The sequence below is a fragment of the Apus apus genome, chromosome 2, assembly GCF_020740795.1.
Source record: "Apus apus isolate bApuApu2 chromosome 2, bApuApu2.pri.cur, whole genome shotgun sequence".
Taxonomy (NCBI): domain Eukaryota; kingdom Metazoa; phylum Chordata; class Aves; order Apodiformes; family Apodidae; genus Apus; species Apus apus.
In genome coordinates this window covers 78,436,218-78,463,635 of record NC_067283.1, presented here as the reverse complement: position 1 = coordinate 78,463,635, position 27,418 = coordinate 78,436,218, and the positions used below count along the sequence as shown (strand labels likewise).

Genomic DNA, 27,418 nt, shown 5'->3' with positions numbered 1-27,418 from the left:
TGTTTATTTCCTGCATGACAGTTCTAATTTTTAAATCTCTTTTTAGAATTTATAAAGTATTATTTTCATTAGTAACTTCTTTTCCATATTGAAGAGTCCTAAATTTTAAAATATCCTGACATGGGTGTTATTCCACATCTTTGGACATTTTTCTTGATTTCTGAGTGCTTTCCCTCATTTTCCTATTGGACCAAGCTATTTACTGAGCAGTTGAAAAGTGGAACCACTCGGGGTCTTTGATGTAGCAGAACGACACTTTCTAATTTGTTTTCTATTATTGCCTAATAATTCTTAACACCAGATTTAGTCACACTGTTTTGAATGACTGCTTCGCAGATATTTAGGTTGAAGCAGTAACTCGAAGTATCCTTCCTGAGTAAAAACAATTTATTCTGAGTTCATGGTGTAGATGTATTTTTCATGGGTTTTATTTTGATTCATTACTTTGTTTCAGTTTCATCCACAACTTTAGTGCATTCGCTGAGTGTCTATTGATTTATTTGAAAGTCTTCACAGTTTGCTTTTCTAGATTATTTTCGACTCTAAGAAACAATTCCAGTCCTGGAACAATGCCCAATAGTACTTTTTACACTGAGAAGCCTTGCAGAGTATTCCTGTACTTTGTTTCCTGTTCTTAAATCAGTTTTTAAGATGTCATTCCATAATAGGTTTGATGAAGGACTTTGACAGAAGCTTATGGGTTCTAAAATCAATCAGGTTATCATTATTCAAAGGCTTGTTGACAGCTTCAAGAAATTCTAGTAGATTAACCTTCTACATAAACTAGATTTACTTTTCACTCATATGTCCTATGAATTGCTGTGTCTGCTTGGTTTTCTTGCCTGTGACAGTTGCTAGACACTTGATAACTGAACAATAGAACGGTTAGATTTTGAATTTTTCTAGCACTTTCACCCCAGGTTCTTAAAGCACTTAACAACATGGGATTTTCAAAGCTGGACATTAAAGCCAAGCTCCTAAATGACCTAGTTTTGAGGTTCTAGATTATTTTTAGAAATCATCACCAAAAAGCATTTTAGCATCTTCTGTTTAGCGCATATTGATATATGGAGAAAATTTATTCCAGACAAGTGTATTTGAACAGCTGGGACTCATGAGTTGCCCACTGGAAGAAATACAAATTAGCTACTTGCTAATAGGCATTTATTAGAATATTTGGTCTGGGACAGAAAAGGAATGGATTGCAGGGTCAGAAAAAGCTTATTTGTTTATGGATCCAGAAATTGTTGAGGTGATACTGCAGTATAAATATTTTTCTGTGAATTTCTCATTTAACAAAGCCATTCTAATTTCTGGCCTTTGGAGTAGATAAAAGTCCTGTATGGTGCGGGTCCAGTAGTATGATTTGTTATTATTTTTTTCTACAACAGATCTATAATACTTTTGTACTACCAGTGGCTGTTCAAAGGCCACCTAATGGTCCTCTGCTTAAAAAATATTTCTGCCATTTGCTCCTTGTCCCTTACATGATTGATACTATTGTTATCATGTCTTTATATTATTTGGCCATTTTCTTTGATTTTTGAATTGTGAAATATCTTGGCTCAGGTTCTACTTTAGAAAAGTGGATAAACCCTAATTGCATGATAAGAGAAGGCGAGAATTTGAGCTGTATTGTACATAAATCAAAACAGAAAAAAAAAAAAAGTGTGTGTATATATATATATGTGTATATATATATGTATGTATGTGTGTGTGAGTTACATTCTAGAACCAGACAGAACAGGTTTACTTTGATGAGTTCTGTAGAAAGATTTATTCAGATTTTGACAGCTGCCAAGGTATGACAGTGTCTCACTCCAACCTGGAAACACTGCCAATGATACAACCAGGATGGAAGCCGGAGAAGGAGCACTGTGCTGAACACAGCCACAGTGCTATTATTGTAAAACTGGATAGGTCTTTTTAAAGGCATATTTGCCAGATCCCCTAGATCACAGAAGAAACTCAGAATATAATTAGGAGTGGACAGGAATATGGTGATTAGTCTGAGTGACTAACTCTGGCATTGCCATCATGCAGGTTTTCTGTACTAAGACAGAAGTGAGATTACAAACAAATTTCAAGTAAAGAAATAGTCATTTGGTGCTAATCATGTTTGCATTTCTCATTTCCATTTCAAATATGAACTGGTGACCTTGAACTGAAGTGCTCAATGTTTCTTATAATTTTTTTTTTAACAAAAAATTTATCATTATGTTTTATTAAGAAGTCTGACAAGAACGGCATCTTCCTTAGCAATACCATGGAATATACAGGCTGCACCATCAAAAGCAGACAACACAAGATGGAAAAAGACAGATTGATCATGAAAACCTCTCACATTCAGCAACAATGCTTTCAAGCTGTGATAGTATCTGACATAAAACACCCTGCAAACAAGAAAAAGCTTTTCACTTTCAGAGGGCAAAAGTTTTCTTTTCCATAAGGACAAATAATAGCAGCAAGTTCTTGGCTGTCAGAATAATGTAAAACACTACAAGACACCAAATACCCCTTCCACATACTTAAATTGGGATGTTTATTATCTGACCTGTTTTCTCACCAGGTGTTCTTTCCTTCTAAAATATAACTTGGAAAGACATACTCTGAGCTCAAGTCTAAATTGCTGTCCAAAGTCAATTACTTTTCAATTGACACACTGCATCTTCCTATGTACACATTTAAATTGTAATTTCATTGACATGACATTTGAGAATTTAGTGCTGAAGTCAAAGGGCTGAGCTAGCCAAAGAGCTTGCTGCTTTTCACTTTCTTCTTGTGAGGAAAAAGATCAGATAATAAGCTGAATATAGCACAAGCTGCACAAACTGTGCATTTATGTTCTGTGTTTAGTATGACCTCTAAATTCTCTTGACTTCTTTTTTTTTTTATACAAGCTAAATGAAATGTGAGCAATGAAATTATATTAAACTCACCTAATCTGAAATTTGGTTAGATATGAAGAGCTAGTAAAGAGCCAGCAGAAGTTTTTTTTATTTATACATAATGCCAGAAGGTTTTTTCCAATGTTCCATGAGCTCTACCAATATTTTGTCTGGATTCAAATTGGATGAAAAGTAATAGATTCCTGACTCCCTTTACTTGCAGTCCTCTATGTAGCTATTTTCACTGTTCTTGTAATGTGTAATCTTCATCAAAAAAATTAAAATTCTGTTACAGAAGTGAGGAAATTATAGCAATTTTTCATTATAAAAGTCCAAGTGCTCAGGCTTGGCTACAGTTGTAACACCTTTCAAACTTTGTGTGGTCTATCGTCCTCCAAGAGTCCTAATCCCATTGTCCTTTTCCCCTTTGAAGGTTTCTTTGTTGGATGAGGATGTTTTTGCAGGTGTGACTGCCCACTAGCTATAGTATGCACTATTGCACATACTTCCAGAATAAACCAATTTCAAAGGCAGCTACTGTGGAGTTTGTTGGATCTTCAGGACCTTCTTGACAAATTAAGGGCTGAGGTATGCTGATAGATTTGTGAGAGTTCCACAGCACAAAAATGCTACACAAAGACACAAAACCCTCAGAAAAGGTCTACTTACAAGTAAACTCACAAGTAAAACTTTCTAGCTTTTGAAGACTCTCTGTACCCAAAGACATTTGAATCATGGAAGGAGTAGTATGGACATCAAACAACCTAAGATTTAATGCAATCATAATATAAGAAGACAATAAGCTTCACCAAGAAGAGAAACGCTCAGTGAATCTTATGTATGAAAGATGATTTTAAATCTTTATAAACATTATTTAGAAAGTTCAAATACCTCAAGTGAGGGCCAAAACAAAACCAGCAAACCCAGTAGTTCCTCCTTGGAACTTGAATTCAGATTCAGGCTGACAATGTTTTTCTTTCAAATACTGTTTTGTTTTGTTTTCGGGGGAGGGGTCCAAGAGGCAGGGCGCGGTGTCAAGGCACATGTGGGAATTGTATAGCATGGTGGTACAAAGTCTTAATTGGCCTATGGACAGTAAAGTAGAGCAACTAGGATACTAAAACAATATTGTCCTTTCATTTCCTGTCAACCTTAGCTTCATTTTTAAATTTTACGTCGGTCTGGGAAAGAATATCTTGCATGCATCAAGTTCCTTGTAAGCCATAGTATCAATATTTTCTAAGATAAACTTGTTGGTAAGGCCTGTCACTCCCTTTGACTGATACCTGTGCACTTGTATTGAATGTGTTTGAGTTTGACCACTGTGAATGTCCTTGCCTGTTTTCTCTTCTAATCTGTATCAATTTAGGATAATAACCCTGGCTGTTACCACCAATCTGGATTCATGGACATGCACTTCCCTAACTCACTCATGTGGATAATGTATTCATCCTATAATGCTGTATTTCAGTTCCAGGACAGTGATGGTTGGGGTGCAATAGTTGGCACAAGTAAAAGTAATGAACCATTTAGCATTAAACTGCAGTGTGTTACAAAGTATCTCCTGGTGTCTCTCGCTCTCTCTCCCTAACCATCTGTAGGAATAATCATGTAAGACAGTCTTTGAAATAGTGACACAACTCAGTGAGCATACCAAGCATTAAAAGCTAGCTTGAGTTACCTTACCATTTCTGACATTGACCTCATTAATGCTGCTGTATCACATCTGATTCTTAAAGACAAAGTGCCTTTAGCTATTTATATTTCTTTGGTGAGCATAAAATTCACAAGTGGAGAGAAAGTGACCCATTTTAGTTGTGATGAGGAATACAATAACCCATCACCATAGCAAAGAGTATATTTTATTTGAAAAATACGAATAAAAGATTTTGTCCCTTTTGTTTATTAAAAGAAAACAACAATTTATATCAGTAACACTTGCATAAGGAGGTATACTTTACATTACACTTTTGTTAAAAAATATATATATATTTTTGGAGACTTTGGAAAAATAAGGATGGCCCAATACTTGCAACACACTATTAATGTTCCTTAGAGTACGCTGTGCCATTTATCTGTACTGCAAGTACAAGGTCTTAGCACTTTATTATCCACAAAGTAACCCTAAGCAGCATAATTTCATATTCTTCTCTGCATTTAGAACATCTCCTGTGTTACCCTTTAAGTGAGTCTATGAGTTTGTCCACCTCAGACTGGTCCGATATTTAGATTTTCTAAAGGATGATTTTACAAACCTTAGACCACAGAAAATGTGTGGTTCCTTTTAAATGCCAGTGAGAATACTTGACTTAGACATTTTCTTGCAGTATTCACAACTTCAACAACTGCATCAACTAGAACTCAAAACCAAAAAAAAAGTTATTATTTTAGTTTTATAAGAAAAATGCAGAAAATAAAGTGCATAACAGTGAAATTACTTTCAACTTTTAGTCTTCTATGTGTATATAATATATGGTGACGATGATAAACAAATTGTTTTCAATGTATGAATCTTTGTCTAATGACAGCTGAATTCAAGCTCTTCCTTGACTGTAAAGTGTATTAAATTACATATTTTAGGTTGACAATACATTTTCACATTTTAAAGTATTTACACAGACCATTTTCTCAGATGACATGTCACGACTACAGCATACTGAGTCCCCATACCATTACAAGAAAGAAGGTTTGTTTGAAAGAATGAAATAAATTGGATTTTTTGTAAATGTGCTATTAGTTGAATAGCCATTGCAGTAATAAACTTGTAAATCATAGAGCCCTTAAACATTGCTTTTTATGTGCCATTTAACTTTACTCATCTTCCAATTTAAGGAAAGCCAGCAGTTTTCAGGGTTTAGTTGTCTAAGCAGCAACAGGATTACTGCTTAGGCTGACAGGAAAGTATCTAAGAATATGAGTACACTAAAGATCCATGAAAGCTTTAAGCAAAGTCTATACGATAAGACTTAACCATAAACAAGGAAATTTTCCCATAATGCTTTCACAGAATGTATACTTCATTTATACCAGCAGTGCTACAAAATGATTGTGCCCTCCATGGCATAATGTTAATGTTCTTCAAGTTTAATCAATGTTAAGACAGAAATTCTCAAATATAGTTTAGATTTGTTTCTAGGACACAAAGAACCAAACAACAAATTGTGGGATCAGAAAAATAATCAGTAAACCTGTTCTTTCTACATTGTGAAACCTTTTTCTATGGCCCTGAAGATTTCATATTCTGCTATTTGTCATGCAAACAATACGGCACTGTGATGTGAATTTGAGTTAAAAAAACAGTAAGCATAGCAAGCATGCAGATGTATCATGACAGAAAAGCACATTGGGTGATCACTCTGGATAGGACATACCAAACAGGACACACCACAGTATCACTGAAGCCGTGTCTCAACATCCCTGCAGTGTTTTGAAAGATAAAGAATTCCTGGAGCTGTGGGTTTAATGCACATGCTGTACAACAGCAAAAAGCACCACGAATGGTGAAAAGGGCATTCTTATTTCTCTGAGGTATGATCTCTTCCTCTCATTAACATCAGAACAAGAGTGTAAGGAGTGATTATTTACTTATGTCAATGCAATTATCTTGGCTTTAAGCTAGAATGTTCTATGATACAAATAAAAAAATACTTAAAAGAAAAAATACAACTGATTTTCCCTGCTTCAGTGTAGGACCAGAGGGAGCAGACATAATGCTGACATAACAATAACTAATACCTGACTCTAGAAGCTATAATTCAACAATTAATGCAGTTTTCATGCAAATGTAGTACAAAGTATTATTGCCTATGGTACTACTAATGCTGCAAGACTTTCTTAGCACTCCACGATATAAAAATTCAGATGTTGGCATAAAGCAAGTGCAATCTAAATAAAAATAAAAATAAAATTTCTCCTCATAAAATCCTGCACTGCTAGTTGCTTCATTTCAGACAAAACTGAAAGATATATGAACTCCACTCCCAAAAAAGACAATACATAAAGCATTCTCAGCTTGATTATAACTTACTGCATTAAAGCATCTGGCTAACTTTACAATCAAAATGTCTTCTTAATGCATTTCTAGAAGATTCTGTATTTGGTAAAATTTAAACAAGCAAACAAAACCAAACCAAAACAAAAACAACAAACCCAAAAACCTGAGCATGGATTATTAAACAACTTCCAAATAATCAGCAGAATATTTTAGGATTCGGGGTTCTTTCTTTCTAAATTGCCTTGTGGGTTCAGATGATGACAGAAAGTGAAACATTACAATTTTCAAATTGCAAACTTGAAACAGTGTAGCAAAAACCAATTCTGGAACTACAGTGCAAATAATATTTTTTAGAGTTTGAAAAGTTTCTTAAAACGCTACAATCTAATTTTTCCAGTAGGCTGCTTAAACCAGAAGCAGTACACAACATCTCAGTAAGAAGATCAGTTCAAGAAAGTCACGTCTAGGATCTACTCAACTACAGAGAAGAAGAGCAGGCTTAATACATTTTAATTAAAACTGGAAGAGGGGAAGTTTAGGTTAGACATTATAAGAAATTATTTAGTGTGAGGGTGGTGAGACACTGGAACAGGCTGCTCAGGGAAATTGTGGAAGCCCCATTCCTGGAAGTGTTCAAGGCCAGGTTGGATGGGGCACTGAGCAACCTATGGTAGGTACCCCTGCCCATGCACGGGGATTGGACCTAGACGATCTTTAAGGTCCCTTCCAACCCAAACTATTCTATGATTCTCTGAATATTCTGGTTCATCTCTGTGGCCCACAGTAGGTCAGCAATACAGACCCTGCTTGGGGTGCAAAAGGTATTCCTTCTCTACTAAGCTGAAGGTAAGTGCCACCTAAAATGCACAGGGAAGAATCTAGTGGAATATACAAATCTGTATTACACCAGCCCACAGAGTAAAATAACAGTACACAACTGATAAGCAGTTCTGCAAAGCTAAAATTACTAACATGAGAAATCAATTTATTTAATTAATGCATTTTAATAAATTGATGCATTTTCATTTTTTCTTCCTCTATTGATTTAAAAGGTTTGTGTTCCCATGAAGCTTGAAATAGGGAAAGAAAAGCTTGCTCTGCTTAGATGGAAATTGGTCTAAAAGACATTAAATATCAGTAGATTGAACTAAAAAAAAAAGCATCATCATTTTATTCTCTTTGCTTCAATTTTCTCTATTCTAATGTCTTACAAGCCACTCTGTTTTGCTTTTAGTCATGCATGGAAATAGAGAGACATTATGATTAAGAACTCTGTGTTGTAAACTGACAGTTGTAATGCCTGGACTCAGACCAGAAAAAGACCTGAAAAGCTTCAGCTGTTGATATAAGTGAAGCACAGTGAACCAAACAACTGCATAGTTTAATGGTGCTGCCATTTATTGAAAGAGCCTATGCTTCATGTATTTTGCTGCATCAAGAGTACTTTGGACCCATTCCATTTAAATGAATGATGTTTCTGTGAAAAGACAAAAAAAAAAAAAAGCACAATTCTGGAAACGGCAGTTCCTCTAGCACGCATTATCAGAGCAGGTCTGGGGTTATGGGCTAGAGCCATGTTTGCACTAACAGCCCTCCTGCTGTTAGCTGGTTATGGATGAGAAGATTATGAAGGACATAATGAAATTACATCATCTCAATGCAACCTGCTAATTCAGTAAGATTAAATCATCAATGGACCATTTATTTGTGAGGACAGTTTTAGGTTATTCCTTCTGTAGAAGGAAACAGACTGTTAGCATTTCTCACACTGATAGTAATCCCCATTGGCTACCTCACATTGGGATCACAAGGCCTAGAGCACAGCTTGAAATGCAACATTACAACCACCTGCAAGAGATTTAATCCTTCATTAGCTATCTTCCTAAAAAGACATGACAATAAACTTACTGTAGCTTAGAGATGTTTAGGTTTAGTTACAGATACAGTATCATGGACTTCATTGAGCAACTAAAAAAATATACACAAGGGACAATAGCTTCTTTTTTCTGTATTTTTCAAAATTTGACTTTCTTCCAATTGGAGAACCCAGTTTCAAATACGAAAAGGGCACTTGTTCTACAGTAACTGCATACAACTTGCTCAGTTCCAAGTACTGTATTCATTTTTTGTTACTGTTGCTGTTGTTTAGGAACTTCTCTGTTCTGGGAAACATAACTAAGTTGTTCTTTCTGATTCTATTTCTCCATAGAGTTCAGCTAGCTTCTTGAACTCAGGTCCCCAGTCTCCAAGGTAATTATAATCCTGGTCAGAGTGCGTTGTGGCTGAATCCAGAGAGCTGATAGATCCAGCTTCTGATCTATGACCCTCATAGGCATATGTCTGTAGGGAGTCATATGGGGGCACACTGGGGTCCAGATCAGCCTCTACCAGTCTTTGTTTTATGAACTCCTGAACATCTATACTGTCAAGGCTTGAAGAGAGATGATGCCTGGGCATAGGCTTCACTTCAGGACGGACGTCCCTCCGGTATTTTAGCTCCTCGGCAGCTGATGGATTCCTCAATGCTGTGATATCAAATGCTTCTGTGTCTTCTTCTCCACCACCCTCATCATCATATGTCACAACATTTTCCCGTACATCTTCTTCTGATATGATCAAGGGCTCCTTCTTGCTACGTCTTAGGGTGATGAAAAGGACCACAATTGCTAAAGAGAAAACTGCAGATATTAGGTTAGGTTTAAAGTTTACATCTGAGGTAAGTACATATATGCTACAGAAAACAGAGGCTACTAAATTATAAATGGAGGCTGAATACTTTCAGGATAATACTGGTATTCATGATCATTACATCAGGCACGTGTCTGTAACAAAGAGTAACCAAACTTGTCCAATCTAGAAAAGAGAGTACGTATATTCCTAGGAATAAAGTGAGCAGTGCCTTTGTTGTGTAGCAAGATACCTGAAGATAGATTACTATATGCCTGGAAAGCACCCATGAAATCCATGCAGCTGTGTTTTGACATAGCAATATATGGAAATGCAAAAAGCTGAGACCATACAATTAAGGGGAAAATTAATAATGTAATAATGCTGTACTGAATCTGATACAGCCTTGTGTTCCAAAGGACCAGTAAAGGGAACTCTTCTACTATATATTTTCTTGGTGGGGATTGCTAAGGTTTCTTGAGCCAATAATTTGTGTCCAGTTCTGTGCCCCTCAGTTCAAAAAAGACAGGGAACTACTGGAAAGAGTCCAGCGCAGAGCCACAAAGATGATGAAGGAAGTGCAACATCTCCCTTATGAAGAAAGGCTGAGGTGCTGAGTCTCTTTAGCTTGGAAAAGAGGAGACTGAGGGGCAACCTCATCAATGTTTACAAATCCATTAAGGGCGAGTTTCAGGAGGACGGAGCCAGGCTTCTTTCAGTGATGTCTAGTGATAGGACAAGGGGCAATGGGTGCAAACTGGAACACAGGAAGTTTCACGTAAATATCAGAAAAAACTTCTTTACTGTGAGAGTGACAGAGCCCTGGAACAGGCTGCCCAGAAAGGTTGTGGAGTCTCCTTCGCTGGAGACATTCAAAACCCGCCTGGATGCATTCCTGTGTGATGTGCTCTAGGTGACCCTGCTCTGGCAGGGGGGTTGGACTAGATGATCTTTCGAAGTCCCTTCCAACCCCTAGGATTCTGTGATAATGACATCCACTAGTTAAATTATCAGGGAGATAAAAGAAAATAACATACTTTCAGTTAAATAAGAAATGAGTAACTAAGACTGGCTTTTTCAGAAGCATTATTAAGGACTGTCAGTGCTTTAATAAAACTGATATTTAGGGTATATACTGAATGAAAAGGTAAAAAAAATATATTTTTTTCTTTTACAAATATTAAATATTGGATGATAAAATGTAAGATTATAAACTGAATCACAGAATCACAGAATTGTTCTGGTTGTAAAAGATGCATTATTAAACATTTGTAATCATCTTTCTGACAAGGTAGTTCTGAAGTAACCTGTGAGAAAAGTAGTCTTTAGAAAATGTAAAGACTTTGGAAAGAAAAAATCCTCAAAATTTCCAGTATGGGTCATAGTGCAATTATCATTATTTCTTGCCATTTTTATAAGAACTAAGAAAAGCCTGAGTGGTACAGAAATATGTACCCAGCAAATTCTATCTCTACCAGGAGAAAAAAAGATAAATATCTAATGGGTAACATTCAAATTGGTCTCAGCCAAAAAAAAATTTAAAAAATCAAGAGAAAATGTATTTGTAAGAGCATTTATCTAATGGAGTCATCTGATAGTCTCAAATGTCCCTTGCCCCTGTGGGTTATGTTGTGCATTGCCATCAGCTTATCCCACAAAGGTAATTAAGAAATGGCTTTTGTACAGTGGTAACCGTGTTCCTTACAGTGTAATGTGTTTCAAAAAGCTTTCCTCATCTCTTTTCTATCATTTTTCACACTGTTCTAGACATAGAATTAGAGTCAGTAGCTTTTTTTAAATCTTTCCAAATTACAGAAAAAAGATCTGCAGTGCTAATTATTTCATAACCTCTGAAAAATAATTTCCACTGGATTACGGATATTTATGAATGTACTTTAAAAGCATAATTTTAGCTATACCTTTACCCCTTAATCACAGCTCTTTTTCTAATTACTTACTACTACCAGAAAGCAGCCTCTGGTTCAAAAAATATATCATATTAAAAATTTCTACCCTGTCACATTCAGAGAGCCAGTGGAAGGGTAGCATTTCTTAATACTGAAAGTGACTTACCAAGAAGAATGACAACACAGAGCAGGATTGCAATTAAAGCTCCTGTGCTCAAGCCAGCTGAGGAGAGGAAAGCTTCAGCATGGCAAGTTCTCACTCTTCCATCTCTCTCACATCCACAAACCCTAATTGTGAGAGTACTGCTGCTGCTGAGAGGGGGCACTCCACCATCAGAAATCAAAACTGGGAGGTAATAGATATCTTGAGCGGTTCGACTGTATTTCCTTCGTCTTGTCAGGATACTGGCTGTATTATCTACAATATGAAAATCAGAATAGAATTTCAATGAAGTAAACATTTTAAAATGTTATTGAGTGTTTGTTTCCTGTCTAGTAGAAGCACAGGACACCTTAAAATGACAGTCCTAAAAATCTACAATCTAGAATTAAAACTTGACAGGAAGCATTGGTGGCCAACAGAAAAAAAAATAAAAAAATAAAAAAAATGAAGAGGCAAAGAAAAGTAATTAGCATTACATAAATAAGATTATAGAAGCTCTAGTACCTGTTTTAGAGTCTATATGGACTTTGATAAATGTTTAGGGCCCAGTTTGCAGGTGGTTTAGTCCTTTTTTATGCTGTTGGTAACATACAGACACTTGTAAATGTGGTTTCACACAAGACATATATATAAGGTGGTAAGTATTATTCATGCTGCTGAGCCACTGTATTGAAGTTAATCAGCTTTTCTTCTTCAGCCTCCCTACTCATCTTCTTGGAAATCTCCAGCATCATGAGTTTGTTATAAACTCATTAAGTTTTGTTTTCATTTGCAGTGAGTGCAAAATATGACATTTATTTATGTATTTATTTGCTGTGATCCTTGAAGTCTTCCTCTTCTTGTTAATGTCAAGGTATACTTTTGATAAATTAATCCCAAGTTTCTTGCCAACTTCCTCTTTAGAGGCATGACACCAGCCAGTAACAATGCATTTTATATTAATTTCATTTACAGAACCCTATTGAAACCAGAATGAGATGAACAGATAATTCATCTGAAAAAATCTGACAAAGTGTAGGATCATCATGTTTAAGAAATAATACTTACATGGGGGTTATAAAATACCTATGATAAAACATATTATGCTCCTTACAAAGTTGACAGATGCTACGCACACAAAATAATCTTACAGAACACACATTACAAAGAGGTAGATTGCCTGCTTGTCTTTTTTTCAATGCATATATTGGTGCAAACAAGGTGCAAAGTAAACAGCTTTTTTATGTTTCTGCTATATGATATTGCATTGTGCTGGTTTGCTTTGTTGTGTTTTTTGGTAGTGGGGGAGGGGTCCCACGGGTGGCTCCGGTAAGAACTGAGAAGCTCTCCCTGCTCCAAAACCAGGAGCTAAGGAGCCGTTAGAGAGACAATAGATGCCTCTGCGATTAACATACAAAAGAACTGATATAAGACCTGAGCAGAGCAAGCAGTTAGAAAAGAGGAGCTGTGTTGGAGAGGTGAAAGGAAGTGCTGGGATGAAGATCCCATGGTTGGTGAGGAAGAAGGACCCAAGCAGAAGTTTCCTTGCAACCCATGACGAGACGGCAGGCTGTCCCCCTGCATTCATGGAGAAGCGCGGTGGAACGTTCCCTGAAGGTGCCAGGACTGGTGAACTTGGCCAGTAGACTTGGATCTGCTGTCAGTGGACTTGGATTAGGCAGCTGTGGAAGACCCCAGCACCAGGGCAGGTGACTACTCTCGAAGCAGCCCGTGACTCTGTGAGAAGCCCAGGCTGGAACAGCTCCTGACCTCATGGCAAGGACTCATGAAGGAGAGGTTCATGGAGGACTCCCTCTACCATGGAAGGGACCCCATGGGGAATCAGGGAAGGACTGTAAGGAATCCTTCCTGAGGAGGAAGGAGTGACAGGAACCACCAGCCTGTGAACTAACTCTAAACCCCATCCCCTGTCCCCCTGTGCCCCTGGGGGGAAGGAGGGAGAGAAACCGGGAACAAAGTAATTTGGGCCCGGGAAGAAGGGAGGGGTGGGGTAACATATATAAATGCTGTTCTGTGTGTTGTCTGTGTCCTGTGTGCATTTTAATTAGTGTGAAATTAAATTCTAATTTTTCCCTAAGTTGAGTCTGTTTTGACTGTGACCTTAATCAGTGATGAACCCTCCTTGCCCTTTGTTTCGACCCATGAGTTTCTAGTTGGCCTTTGTCCTCCTCATCCCACGGTGCAGATGGGGTCATGGGGGCCAAGATTTGAATGGGCAGCCATGTGGCTCTTTCTTTGTTGTGTTAGGCCCAAACCACGACATGCATAAAAAACTTCTCTTACTTTTAGAAAATCTCACCCATTTTCCATTGTCTCAATATTTTATTTTATTTTTTATGTTAGGCTATCAGTCTCAACTTCCCTAATGCTGCTGGAGGATGGAGGACGGAGCTAAAATCTTCAGCTGGTCTGCCAGTCAGCTGCAAAAGCAGTGGTAGATTGAGCTCTAGATACAGCTCAAGAGCTGAAATAAACTCACATATCTGTAATAACTCAGGAATTTCAAACTAATATCTATTTTACATAAAATAAGTTAATGTTCTCAGTATATATATAAGGAGATGATTGCTGCTTCTGCCTTTCTACACTTAGAAAAATCTTCATCATAATTTCCCCCATATTAATGAAAAAACACTGACTTTCTAGTTGTTAAGAATCCAATTTATAATTATTTTCCTTTCTTGATATGCAACTTGTTACAGATTATCAGCACAGCCCCTTTCTAGCAGCTTCTCCTTTTGTCTCCTGCAGTTTCAGGTTGTTAAACAAAATAAGGCTGGGGAATGAGTTTAATCCCCGGAACACTGACTGTTCACACTGCAAAATTTTAGTGCTCTCTCTGGAATTCCACTAGTCTGGGCTGACTAAGACTCTCTTACGTAACACCCAACCACAGCTGGAGTTAATAATGTATACCAGAAACCTTTCCCAGCAGGCAGTCTGGAAAATAGTGCAGAAGGTTTGTCTTCTCCAGCTTTGCACAGTGCTTCGACATAATTCTAACAGCCTGTGGCTCCTTAAGCATCCCTAAATAGCTTCAAGCTACATGCTCTGCAGTACATAACTTCTTTTGTGATATGCTAAGACTGCTCTGTTGGGCTGCATTACAACTTTCACATTATTTCATACACTCAGAAGAAAAAAAAACACCATAATAACGAAATCTGAGCTCTACTGGGTACTACACAGGGTCCAGAGGAGGTAAAAGGCTAAGAATCATAGAATCATAGAATCCTAGGGGTTGGAAGGGACTTCGAAAGATCATCTAGTCCAACCCCCCTGCCAGAGCAGGGTCACCTAGAGCACATCACACAGGAAGGCGTCCAGGCGGGTTTTGAATGTCTCCAGCGAAGGAGACTCCACAGCCTCTCTGGGCAGCCTGTTCCAGTGCTCTGTCACTCTCACAGTAAAAAAAAAATTTCTGATATTCACCTTAAACCTCCTGTGCTCCAATTTGTATCCATTACTCCTTGTCCTGTCACTGGTCATCACTGAAAAAAAGCTTAACTCCATCTTCTTGACACTCACCCTTTACGTATTTGTAAACATTGATAAGGTCACCCCTCAGTCTCCTTTTCTCCAAACTGAAGAGACCCAGCTCCCTCAGCCTTTCCTCATAAGGGAGATGCTCCACTCCTTTAATCATCTTTGTGGCTCTGCATTGGACTCTTTCCAGCAGTTCCCTGTCCTTCTTGAACTGAGGGGCCCAGAACTGGACACAATACTCCAGGTGCGGCCTCACCAAGGCAGAATAGAGGGGGAGGAGAACTTCTCTTGACCGACTAACCACACCCTTTCTAATGCACCCGAGTGGTATGTACAGTCAGCCTGTGGCATTTAGCTCCATTGCAAGAGAGCAGTCAGAGTTCTAATTTTCTTTGCGAGTTTTTCTTTTTTTTCTATTTGCCCTCAGTACTAATACTATCACAATAAACTAGTCTGAGTGGTCACGTAGAAATCCCACCAAAGTCTAGAGAAGTACAACACTCCCATATGTGTTTTTTTAGTGCAGGTACTTGGAACAGAAAGATGAAAAAGTTTCAAAGAAGTAACAGTTCTAAGGAGAGCTACATTTCCAATTGAAAACAAATAAAAATGAGACAATAACAATCATACAAAGTTATCCAGAAAGAATACCTTACAAACCTAAGAATATGTTTAAGGACTCGGTTTGAAATGTAATTCCCTATTGATAGTAAGGGATACCATATCAATGACCTAAAAATTAATATTAACATCTGTCATGTCTCTCAATGCAAAAGAAAAAAATATCAGATTTTATACTGCTAAATACAAAAGATGACAACAAACATTAGTACCAATAATAAGAACAGCCTTTCATTACTTAATACTCCATTTCTGTGACAGTGTCCACAAGCCCCAAACGCTTCAGTTCAGCTACCTTGTCCATAGAAGTAAGAAAGTTCTACAAAATATTCTCCATGTGAATTTTCTTGGGCTTACACCCAAAGAAGAACTAGAATTCAAATTTGAGCAGGAAAGCTAAATCTCCTCCTTCCATCCCCTGGCAATCTAAAACTTAGTGAATGACCTGGTGTCAAACCATACAGCTACAGAAGCAGCAATGAAAATGCAGGCTGGAAAGAAAAGCATCAGAGACAAAAAATAATGAAGACAAAGTGAGTAATCATGAGCAGGAACCTAGAAGTAATGAAAGGTGTTAAGCACAGAAACTACTGGCAAAACTGTAAAGGAAAGAGAATTGAGATGTAAGCATGTAAGGACAAGAAAAAAATAAACAAAAAAAACCACAAAAAACTGTGAGAAAAGCAAAAAGAGAAGACCAAAATGACAAAATGGACAAACTGAACACTTCACATCTTACAGTGAATAATTTTGAAAAGAACTATAATTAAACTATGCTTGGCTGGGGTGGAAGGTCTTGCCAAACAACAAACTGATGTTTTTATACTGCACAGGGTAAATACAAATTTAAAAAAATATGCATTTTTTCTTGTAATGTCTTATTTTTTTCTTTCAACATTAAATTGATGTTCTTATATTGTTAAAATAATGTAAATAAATATTGATTTAAGACATATTTTGAGGCAAAGAAGAAGCCAGAATTTCAAAAATTTGTCATGGTGAATTTATGTTATTTGTATTCTCTTGAGCAATAACTAGATTTCTGTAGGAACAGATGTTACATGACATACTCAGGAGATGTTGTGACATCATACACAATTCTGAGCATTCTCAAAGAAAAAATGTATTTTTACAAGGTCTTGTAGTGAAAAGACAAGGGGTAATGGATTAAAACAGGAAGAGGGGAGATTTAGGTTAGACATTAGGAAAAAAATATTTAGTGTGAGAGTAGTGAGACACTGGAACAGGTTAATCCAGGGAAATTGTGGAAGACTCATCCCTGAAGGTGTTCAAGGCCAGGTTGGATGGGACTTTGAGCAACCTGATCATAGAATCATAAAATAATAAAATGGTTAAGGTTGGAAGGGACCTTAAAGATCAACTAGTTCCAAGCTCCCTGCTATGAGCAGGGACACCTCCCACTAGGCCAGGCTGCGCAAAGCCTCATCCAACCTGGCCTTAAAAATCTCCAGGGAGGCGGCTTCCACAGCCTCCCTAGGCAACCTACTCCAGTACCTTACTATCCTCATAGTGAAGAATTTCTTCCTGATGTCTAACCTAAATCTCCCCTCTTTCAGTGTAAAACTTTTACCCCGTGTCCTATTACTACCCTCTCTGGTGAAAAGCCCCTCCCCAGCTTTCCTGTAGGACCCCTTGAGGTACTGGAAGGCCACTATAAGGTCTCCCCGAAGTCTTGTTAGGGCTAAATAGCCCTAAGTCTCTCAGCTTGTCATCATAGCAGAGCTGCTACTCTAATCATCTTTAGGGCCCTTCTTTGGACACCCTCCAACAGCTCCAAGTCTTTCCTGTACCAAGAGCTCCAGAGCTGTACACAGTATTCCAGGTGGGATCTCACCAGAGCAGAGTAGAGGGGCAGAATCATCTCCCTCGCCTCGCTGGCCATAATTCTTTTGATGCAGCCCAGGACACAGCTGGCCCTCTGGGCTGCAAGCACACACTGGCGGCTCATGTTGAGCTTCTCATGTACTACCACCCACAAGTCCTCCTCAGGACTGCTCTCTATCCATTCTCCCCCCAGCCTGTATCAGCCTGTATTTGTGCCTGGGGTTGCACTGACCCAGGTGCAGGACCTCGCATTTGGCCTTGTTGAACCTCATGACGTTGGCACTGGCCCACCTCTCCAGCCTGTCAAGGTCCCTCTGGATGGCATCCTTCCCTCTAGGGTGTCAACTACTCCACACAGCTTGGTATCATCAGCAAACCTGCTGAGGATACACTCAATCCCACTGTCCATGTCTCCAACAAAGATGTGAAACAGCACTGGTCCCAATACTGAGGAGCACCACTCATCACTTGACTCCACTTGGAAACTGAACCATTGACCACAACTCTCTGGGGGCAGCCATCCAGCCAATTTCTTATCTACCGAGTGGTCTATTTGTCAAATCCATAACTTATCAGTTTGGAAACGAGGATGTCATGTGGGACAGTGTCAATGCTTCGTATAAATCCAGGTAGATAGTATCAATTGTTCTGCCACCATCCACCATCTCTGTATGTTTGTCATAGAAGGCCACCAAATTGGTCAGGCATGATTTGTCCTTGGTGAAGCCGTGATGGCTGTCACCAATCAACTCCTTATTTTCCATGTGCCTTAGCAGATTTTCTAGGAGGATCTGTTCCATGATCTTGTCAGGCACAGAGATGAGAATGACCTGCCTGTAGTTCCCCATATCTTATTTTTTTCCCATTTTTAAAAATGGGAAAATGAGAATGGGAAAACCTTTTTTTCCAATCGGCAGGAACTTCACCAGACTGCCATGACCTCTCAAACGTGATGGGACAGAGACTTAGCAACTGCATCTGACAGTTTCCACAGGACCCATGGATAGATCACATTACATCCCATAGACTTGTGCACCTTAAGATTCTTTAGATAGTCATGATACTGTTCTCCTACAGAGGGGTACTTCATTCTCAGAGTCCCTGCTTTCACCTGCTGTGGCCTTTGCAATGTGGCTGGAGAACTTTCCAGAGAAGACTGATGCAAAGAAGTGATTGAGAACCTCAGCCTTCTCAATATCCTGAGTAGCTAGGTCTCCCGTTTCTTTCAGGAGAGGGCCTACATTTTCCTTAGTTGTCCTTATATCCCACAGATTAAAATATTATAATAATATTTTGGTCACTGGCATGGAAACTTTCTTCTCCTGATATCATAAGATTTGATAAATCTTGCTATTGCTCTCAATATTTCAAAGAGTTACAAATAGTAACTCTTTGTACATGCCCTTGTGTATATATAAATAAAATATTGGAAAAAAAATATTTATATTATTATTTCTATGTATATATTTTTAGATACATTTATATATATAAAACTTAGCCAGCTGAGTTTTGAAGAAGATCGAAGAAGTTCACAGATCTGTGGCAGAAAAATGTCTCCCTCTGTGCTAGCTATTCCTGGTTTTCTGTCCTTTTTATTCATGTTGGAATTCCATTTTTACTTTCTTATATTGATTCTGCAATAATACCTGCTCAGGCATTCAACCTGTTTACATTAACAGCACTTCTATGGACTTCACTTACAGTCTCCATGTATAACTCTAACTTTGCACTCCCTCAGATATCATTTCTCTCAAGTTAGAACTTGTCATCTTTACAGGATGACATTTTATGGAAGGTAGTAGTAACTACATAACCAGAGTATGCCACTTTGATGGAAATTAAGGTAGGACCTTTGTTGCTGTTTCCCGCTTATGCGTGGTTGCAAAGTGAAGGTTTTAACCTGACCTCTCTTAATGCCTCTTCAGACAACTAGAGCACCTAAGACATGGTCTGTTATCTGGCATAGTGATTTGTAACTCTAAAGCTCTGAAGTCACTTCACTGGCCTGCCACAGTCTTTGTGTGTAATATGGTTGGATTGAAGAATTTTGCACATATCAGGGAAGAGAGATAAACAGAAGCTTCTGCAAGGGAATTAATGCTGGGGTGGGGCGATTTACTCTCTGCAGGTTGCTGTCTCCCTAAATAACAGCAATGCCAAGTAAAACTGACCTTTTTTTTTACTTAATTTTTACTTGTAGCACAGAAATATGTTAATTTGCATAACAGGCATGGGTGGATGGACACATGACAAATTTCATCTTATACAAATGCCATTGAACAAAATGTGCTCCAGATTTTGTAGACAAGCAGTTCTCTACTTTTGCGGGTAATAAAGTATCTTGTGGCATAACATGAAGAGAAAGGAATCTCCAAAGGGATGGCATTAGAAAAATGGCCTAACTCCAGAATATTCTCCATCATTGGGCAATTTTCAAACGGCCAGATGTTTGGGAAAATTGGGCAGATGGAAAAATAAAACTGCAACTATTCTTGTAAATTGAAATATTTGTTCTGAAGAAATAAAAGGAGAGGAAAACAAATGATGAGCATTCTCTAGGGAGCTGTTCTTCCTTGAAAGGAAGGTACACTTTGTCTACTTCCAGAAGATGGCAGTCTCAATTTATCAAGGTAAGAGGACACACAAATCTTATTGGCAATCTTGGGTAAATGTGCACAATCTCCGTACAAACCCTTATTATCTAGAAAATTTACAATATGCATTGAAGCTTCCATGGTAGACTATATATTGTGAAAAAAAATAAAATACCACCAGCAAAATAGTGCTTTAAACAGTGCATAAAAACCATAAATGTTCTCTTGCAGCTAAGTCAGCTGCTCTCTAGGGCTTCAATCTTTTCCCAGCTCCCTGAAAAATGTGGTATAACTTCTGGAAAACATCTCTAATAGGTAAAAAAAATAGGCAAAAAGAGGGAATTAATTTAAACTCAGACACAGAGAGAGCGATTATGCAAGTGTTTGTCTATATGCTAACGGTTGGGGATATTACAACAATGACATTTTCTCATATGTATTTTCCATCAAACTAACAATTTTTGACATATTTATCAAGCATTCTTTAAGCACCTGGAAAAATATCATGCTTGTTTCAGGATTAAAAAAAAAACCTATAATTTTAAATTTCAGTCATTCGAAATATCTCTACTCTGAAGAGGCTCATTCATGTTTCATGATTACACAATAGAAAGTACTATTAATCTCATATTGCCCTGGCAGACTTAAATGGGACAACCAAAAGCAGGTATTTCTGATTAGGCAAAAAGTATAAATTAAAGAGATTTTACACAAGTGAAAAAAGTATTTTAAAATTTTCTATGATAACTGCCTAAAAACAAAGTGACAATAACACAGACAAAGGTGAACAGTTAGGTAGCATCTGAACTACAATTTCAAAACACCACCAAATTAAAAAAAGCATTTGGCTGCTGAGGTTTTAAGAGAAATTGCAACATTTTTTTCTGGACTGAATAGATTGTTAAGAGTTCTGTTTTCATTAAAAAGCCTTCATAAGTACAATTCCCAAACAAACAAAAAGGCATCTTCCCTGGGTTAGCTTTCTAAAATTGCAGGAAATTAGGAAATTATTGCGTCTTTGTGCATTTTCTTTGTATAGCAGAGAAATCCTATTGCAGCTCTCGTTTTGTCTTGTTTATATGTGTACAGATACTGCATAATTTTGTTGGCTGTCCTCTTGTTTGTACTCTTAAGCCTTCACTTCTCTGAACAGTACTTTTTCAGTATATACAAAAAAAAAACCAAACAACAAAAAAACAAAGAATCCACTGTAACTTAATCTGATCAGTAGGGAAAGAACTAATATATTCTGCCTTTTCCATGTATTTTTTTTTTCTTTAAAATGAAATCTATAAACACCAATGGAATCCAGAAGGTGATTCTGCTGAACTGCATATTTCATATAGCCCTGTGGCTGTTTACTGACTTATATTACTCTGAGGGTTTTAAGCTCTGCATTATGAAGATGCATATTCAAAGACTGGAGCTTTAACACTGGATTGTTACTGAGTAAGGGTGCAAGTTCAGGACCAAGAGGTAAAAGCTTAACTGTTCATACAAGCAATTACTTGGACTGAAACATTAATATCTATTTCCTCTGCTGAAGCCATTGAATATTACTGACCTCAATCATACATATGCTGGATCTGTGTATTGCTGCAACCTACGCACATAGATAGGGTCAAAATATGAAACATTATACTTGTGAAAGTGCTCTAGATTTCAGTCAAAGTGCACAGATATAAGTGTTAATATTTAAAGATCCAATTCAGTGCTGTACAGTCTTTTGATATTGTAGATCTACTGATGATAACAGAGTTGGGGAATATTAATTCAATACTGTACTTGGGGTCAAAGAACAGAATTATGTTGTTCAGGGTTATGAAAACACGGGAAGAAAATTTCTACTGAAATTTTTTGAAATATCAAAACTCTCCCGAAGAAATAAAAGGAGAGGATAACTGGATCCAAAGATGACTGCAACAAAAATACAGCTTTGCAGTGACAGATACAGTTGCCACTGACTACCGCTTTCAATATGACATTGAGTTTTTGGTTTTTATCCTTCTGCAAAACCTCTTAAGGCAACTGATGTTGTTTGTTTTTTTTCCTTAAAAAACACAACAAACAAATAAAACTCCCCAAGAATGATAGCCTTTATGGAATTATTAAATTCAGAGGTAAAAATAGCAGCCATCACATGTTAAAAGAGTATTCTGATGCTTTCTAATAGCTAATGCTCAAAACCAAGAGTTTTCAACAGTGCAAACTTGTGACAGACTTAAAAGCCTTTTCTTCCTGACATCTCTCAACTATTTTCTAGAACAGAAAGTAACAACAATTCAATTTCTGAATAGGAATAGGTGATAAATATGAAATTTGTGAACACTAGCTGACTGGGTATTGTGAATGCACTTTATGAGTTTCATTTATCTTTTACATACCAATTATATCACAAAGAAAATATACCAGTAAAGAGTATTCTTTAAACAGTACAATCAATGGGTCATATGCCGAGCAAAATAGTGACAATTCTTTTGTTTTTAAGATACATTTCTTGCTATGATTAGAAATAAACTGTCATTCTATTATATATGCAAATTGTAAATTGTATTTCTACGGTCTCTTTACATGCAGAAGTTTTATGGAAGATGCTACAGGAAGTGTTTACTTACTTTTTTAAACTCCTTAGCTAATATACAAACATAATGCACAACATGCCTTTACCTTAAAAGACATCTTCTCCAGTTCCTTTCCCTATTTGACCCTGCCAAATCCGATTTACAATAGCTCAGACACTGCTTTCTGCTGTTGGTGAAGTCATTGCTAACTTCGTTTGGGGGAGTGATAAGAAAGCAGCAAATACTTCATGCTGCATACTTATAACCAAAGCATGATATTGCCTCATTAGAGATTTGTGGTAAGTTCTTACCCTCTTATAAATCTTTGTAGGTAAATAACATGTCAACATGCAGTCCTAAAAGTAAAGCAGCATTTTTCACTGGTAATAAACATATTCAATACAGATCCTAATTAAAAATATCTGAAAGAAACATAAAATACCTACTCTAATAGTTAAGCAACAACTATTCAAAGCATGTCTTGATATAAGTATCTTGTACTAAAATAAACATGGCCATGGTCTCCCACATGAGATCACAGTCCAGTATTTGAAGAATTTATTTGAATCTTATGCTCAAATGCAAAAATGCACAACAGCACACTTCCCTTATTTTGGGAACAATCCTCTGGCTTTTGCTATAATGACCAATTACCATCTGAGTGGAGCTAATACATTAATCTGAGAAAGAGCTGGAGGAATATTTTTAATATATTATAGAGTATATTATATTATAGAATATTATAAATATATATATTATATATATAATATTATATATTATATTATAGAATCATAGAATGGTTTTGATTGGAAGAGACCTTTAAAATCATCAAGTCCAGCAACTAATCTAGCACTGCCAAGTCCACCTCTAAACCACATGCCTAAGCACCACATCTACAAGTCTTTTAAATACCTCCAGGGATGTTGACTCAACCACTTTCCTGGCAGTCTGTTCCAGTGCCTGACAACCTTTTCAACACAGAAATTTTTCCTCATATCCAGCCTAGACCTTCCCCAGCACAACTTGAGGCCATTTCCTCATGTTCTATCACTTCTTACCTGGGAGAAGAGACCAATCCCTACCTTGCTACAACTTCTTCTGCAGTAGTTGTAGGGAGTGATAAGGTCGCCCTCAGCCTCCTTTTCTCCAGACTAAACAAACCGAGATCCCTCAGCTGTTTCTCGTAAGATCTGTGCTCTAGACTCTTCACCAGCTTCATTGCTCTTCTCTGGACTCATTGCAGAACTCCCAATATCCTTCTTGTAGTGGGGGACCCAAAACTGAACACAGGATTTGAGTTGCAGCCTCACCAGGACAGAGTACATGGGGACAATCACTTCCCTGTTTCTGCTGGCCACAATAGCCAGGATGCTGTTGGCCTTCTTGGCCACCTGGGCACATGCTGGCTTATATTCAGCTAGCTGTCAACCAATACTCCCCGGTCCTTTTATGCCAGGCACCCTTCCAGCCACTCTTCTCAAAGCTGATAGAATTACATGGAGTTGTCTTCCAAGTGTAGGATCTGGCATTTGGCCTTGTTGAATCTCATGCAGTTGGTCATGGTCCATTGATCCAGAATGTGCAGATCCCTCTGCAGAGCCTTCTTCAGGCAGAGTAACACTCCCACCTAACTTAGTGTCATCTTAAATCTTACTGAAGGTGCACTCAATCCCCTTGTTCAGACAATTGGTAAAGATATTAAATTAGAACTGAACTGGTCCCAGCACTGAGCCTTGAGGAACACCAAGCTGTGTGCTGTGGTCGACACTCTAGAAAGAAGGGACGACATCCAAGGGGTCTTGATAGGCTTGAGAGGTAGGCCAATGGCAACCTCATGAGGTTCAACAAGGCAAAGTGCAAGGCATGATATGAGGCTCAAGATATGCTCCACCAGTGTGCACTTGCAGCTCAGAGAGCCAACCACATTAAAAGAATTATGGCCAGCAGGGCCAAGGAGGTGATTCTGCCCCTCTACTCTGCTCTGGTGAGAGCCCACCTCGAATACTGTGTACGGCTCTGGAGCCCTCAGCACAAGAAAGATACAGACCTGCTGGAGAGGGTCCAGAGAAGGACCACAAAGATGATCGAAGGCCTGGAGCACCTCTGCTATGAAGACAGGCTTAGAGACTTGGGACTGTTCAGCCTGAAAAAGAGAAGGCTCTGGGGAGACATAATAGCAGCCTTCCAGTACTTGAAGGAAAGCAGGAAAGCTGGGGAGGGGCTTTTCATCAGAGAAGGAAGTGATAGGACAAGCGGTAATGGTTTTAAACTGAAAGAGGGGAGATTTAGGTTAGACATCAGGAAGAAATTATTCTCTGTAAGGGTGGTGAGGTACTGCAGTAGGTTGCCCAGGGAGGTTGTTGATGCTCCATCCCTGGAGATTTTTAAGGACAGGTTGGATGAGGCTTTGTGAAACCTGATCTAGTGGTAGGGGTCCCTGCTCATAGTAGGAGGGTTGGAACTAGATGATCTTTAAGGTCCCTTCCAACCTTAACAATCCTATGATTATACGATAACACCACTTGTGACTGGCTGCCACCTGGTTTTAAATCCATTCACTGCAACTCTTTGGGCCCAGCCAGCCAGCCAGTTTTTTGCCAAGCAAAGCATACACCCATCCAAGCCATGAGTGGCAAATTTCTCAAGAATGCTGTGGGAAACTGTGTCAATGGCTTTATCAAACTCTACGTGGACAACATCCACAGCCTCTACCTCAAACTTTAAGTGGATTACCTCATCATAGAAGAAGATGAAGTTAGTCAAGCAAGACTTGTCTTTCATACACCCATGCTGACTGGGCCTGATCACTTGGTTGTCCTGTATGGGCCACATCATGGCACTCAAGATTATCTGCTCCATAATCTTCCCTGGCACCAAGGTCGGGATAACAGACCTGTCCTTGATCATCCTTCTGGCCCTTCTTGTAGATGGTCATCATATTTGCAAACCACCAGTCAAGCAGGATGTCCCCAGTTAGCCAAGATTGATGATAAATGAAAGTGGCTTGGTGAGCACTTCCACTCAGCTGCCTCAGTACTCTTGGGAGGATCCTATCTGGGCCTCATAGACTTGTGTGTGTCTAAGTTGTGCAGCAGGTTGCTAATGAATTTATCCTTCAAATAATATTAGGTTTTTGGAACCAGAATATGAGTGCCATTAATCTAATCTGAATAAACACTATGACTTTTTTTTTTCCTTTTTTTTTTTCTTTTTTTTTTTCCCACTGTAAATATAGTTAAACATTGGAATAGATTCTTTAGGAAGATTATGCAGTCTCCTGTTCACTAGGGCATGTCCTGTTCACTAGGGCATGTAAGAGTAGGACAAGGGGTAATGGTTTTAAGCTAGGAAAGGTAGATTTACACTGGAAATTACAAAAACATTCTTTAATATGAGGGTGGTGGGTGGCTGGAACAGGTTGTCTAGAAATGTGGTGGAGGACCCATCCCTGGAGGCATTCAAGGTCAGGATTAATGGGGCTGTGAGCAATCAGTTCTAGTGTGAGATGTCCCTACTTATTGTAGAGGGGTTGGACTAGATGACTTTTAGTGTTCCCTTCCAACCTAAGACATTCTATGATTCCTTCCCTGAAAGGTTTTAAAAACAGCTAAAAAATATCTGTAAAGAGTAGTCTACACATCCCTTTGTCTGCCATATGTACCAATTATGCACTTAATGCTTCTCAGTCATTATGAGTAGTGATCCATAAGATCTCAGAAAGTATTCCATGGCACTACAGCAAAAATATAACTGTAAAATAAAGCCAGTCCCTACACACTTCCACACATGCATATAAACAAAATCACGCAATACACATATACACAAAAGCTCAAGAGGAAAGCTACTGACAAGCATTGACATTTAAATGTAATTTTCATCAGGAAGCAAAATGGAAACCAGTAGGTAATTCTCAAAGAATAATAAGGCTGATATTTGGTTTTGTTGGAAAGCCTGAATGGTCCTTGGATTCCAGAAATGTTCAGAAACACTCAGCTGGATGACTCTGAAGGTCTTTATTCTTCTGGGCTTCTTTGATAATGATTTTCCAATTGTGATTTTTAGGCACACTTTGTTAAGAAAGGTGTGAAACAATAGACTTAAAAATTCAGGAAACACTGAATAACCTGCTCTTGGTGTCATATCTGTAAAGGTAAGCACAAAATCATCTTTTTATGCCCCTTACATTCTTATTTTCCCCTTTAATCAATAACCAGCCATAACCATGACAGTATCCACTCTGTGCTATTCATCTAGAAATAGACAGAATTGCTGACATATTTTTCATTAATCACTTTATAAAAACATTCCTGAATGTATGAAATATAAATGCTAAACCAAAATGAAACAGAAAAAAAAATTCTATATCTGATTATTCATAGTTTGCAGTATTTTGCAAGCCATGTCCTTGATATCATCCAGTTCAGTCTTGAAAGATTACAATTTTCCCCTTCTGTCAAGAAATGGATGGAAACTTCTGTTCAATGAGACATCCCAGACAAAACACAGAATGATTTATTGAAATGTATGTGTTTGATTTACCTTCATTGTCCCTTAGAGTAAAGTTGGGATTCAAAGAAAGCTCTTCATCAAGGGAAAAATAGAATCTTGCTCCATTTGCAGCATTATCTTTGTCAGTTGCAGTGATAGTCTGAATTACCTGAAATAAAAATTAACAATAAGTGTGCTGAAACT

At 38.0% G+C, this 27,418-nt stretch overlaps 1 protein-coding gene across 4 annotated transcripts in view; it reads right to left on the bottom strand.

The window, feature by feature from the left end:
* Positions 1-4,822: 4,822 nt before the first annotated feature.
* LOC127380455 (cadherin-18) overlaps positions 4,823-27,418 on the bottom strand; it is a 265,704-nt gene continuing 243,108 nt past the window's right edge. For 2 of the 4 annotated variants that reach the window (XM_051609377.1, XM_051609378.1), the window contains exons 12-14: positions 27,266-27,383; positions 11,623-11,874; positions 4,823-9,560 (exon numbers count right to left, since the gene is read on the bottom strand). In XM_051609377.1, coding sequence (XP_051465337.1) covers positions 9,058-9,560; positions 11,623-11,874; positions 27,266-27,383 — 873 coding nt within the window. In that variant the 3' untranslated portion in view covers positions 4,823-9,057. The remainder of the gene's footprint in view (positions 9,561-11,622; positions 11,875-27,265; positions 27,384-27,418) is intronic. The other 2 variants (XM_051609379.1, XM_051609380.1) reach the window with 2 other exon arrangements.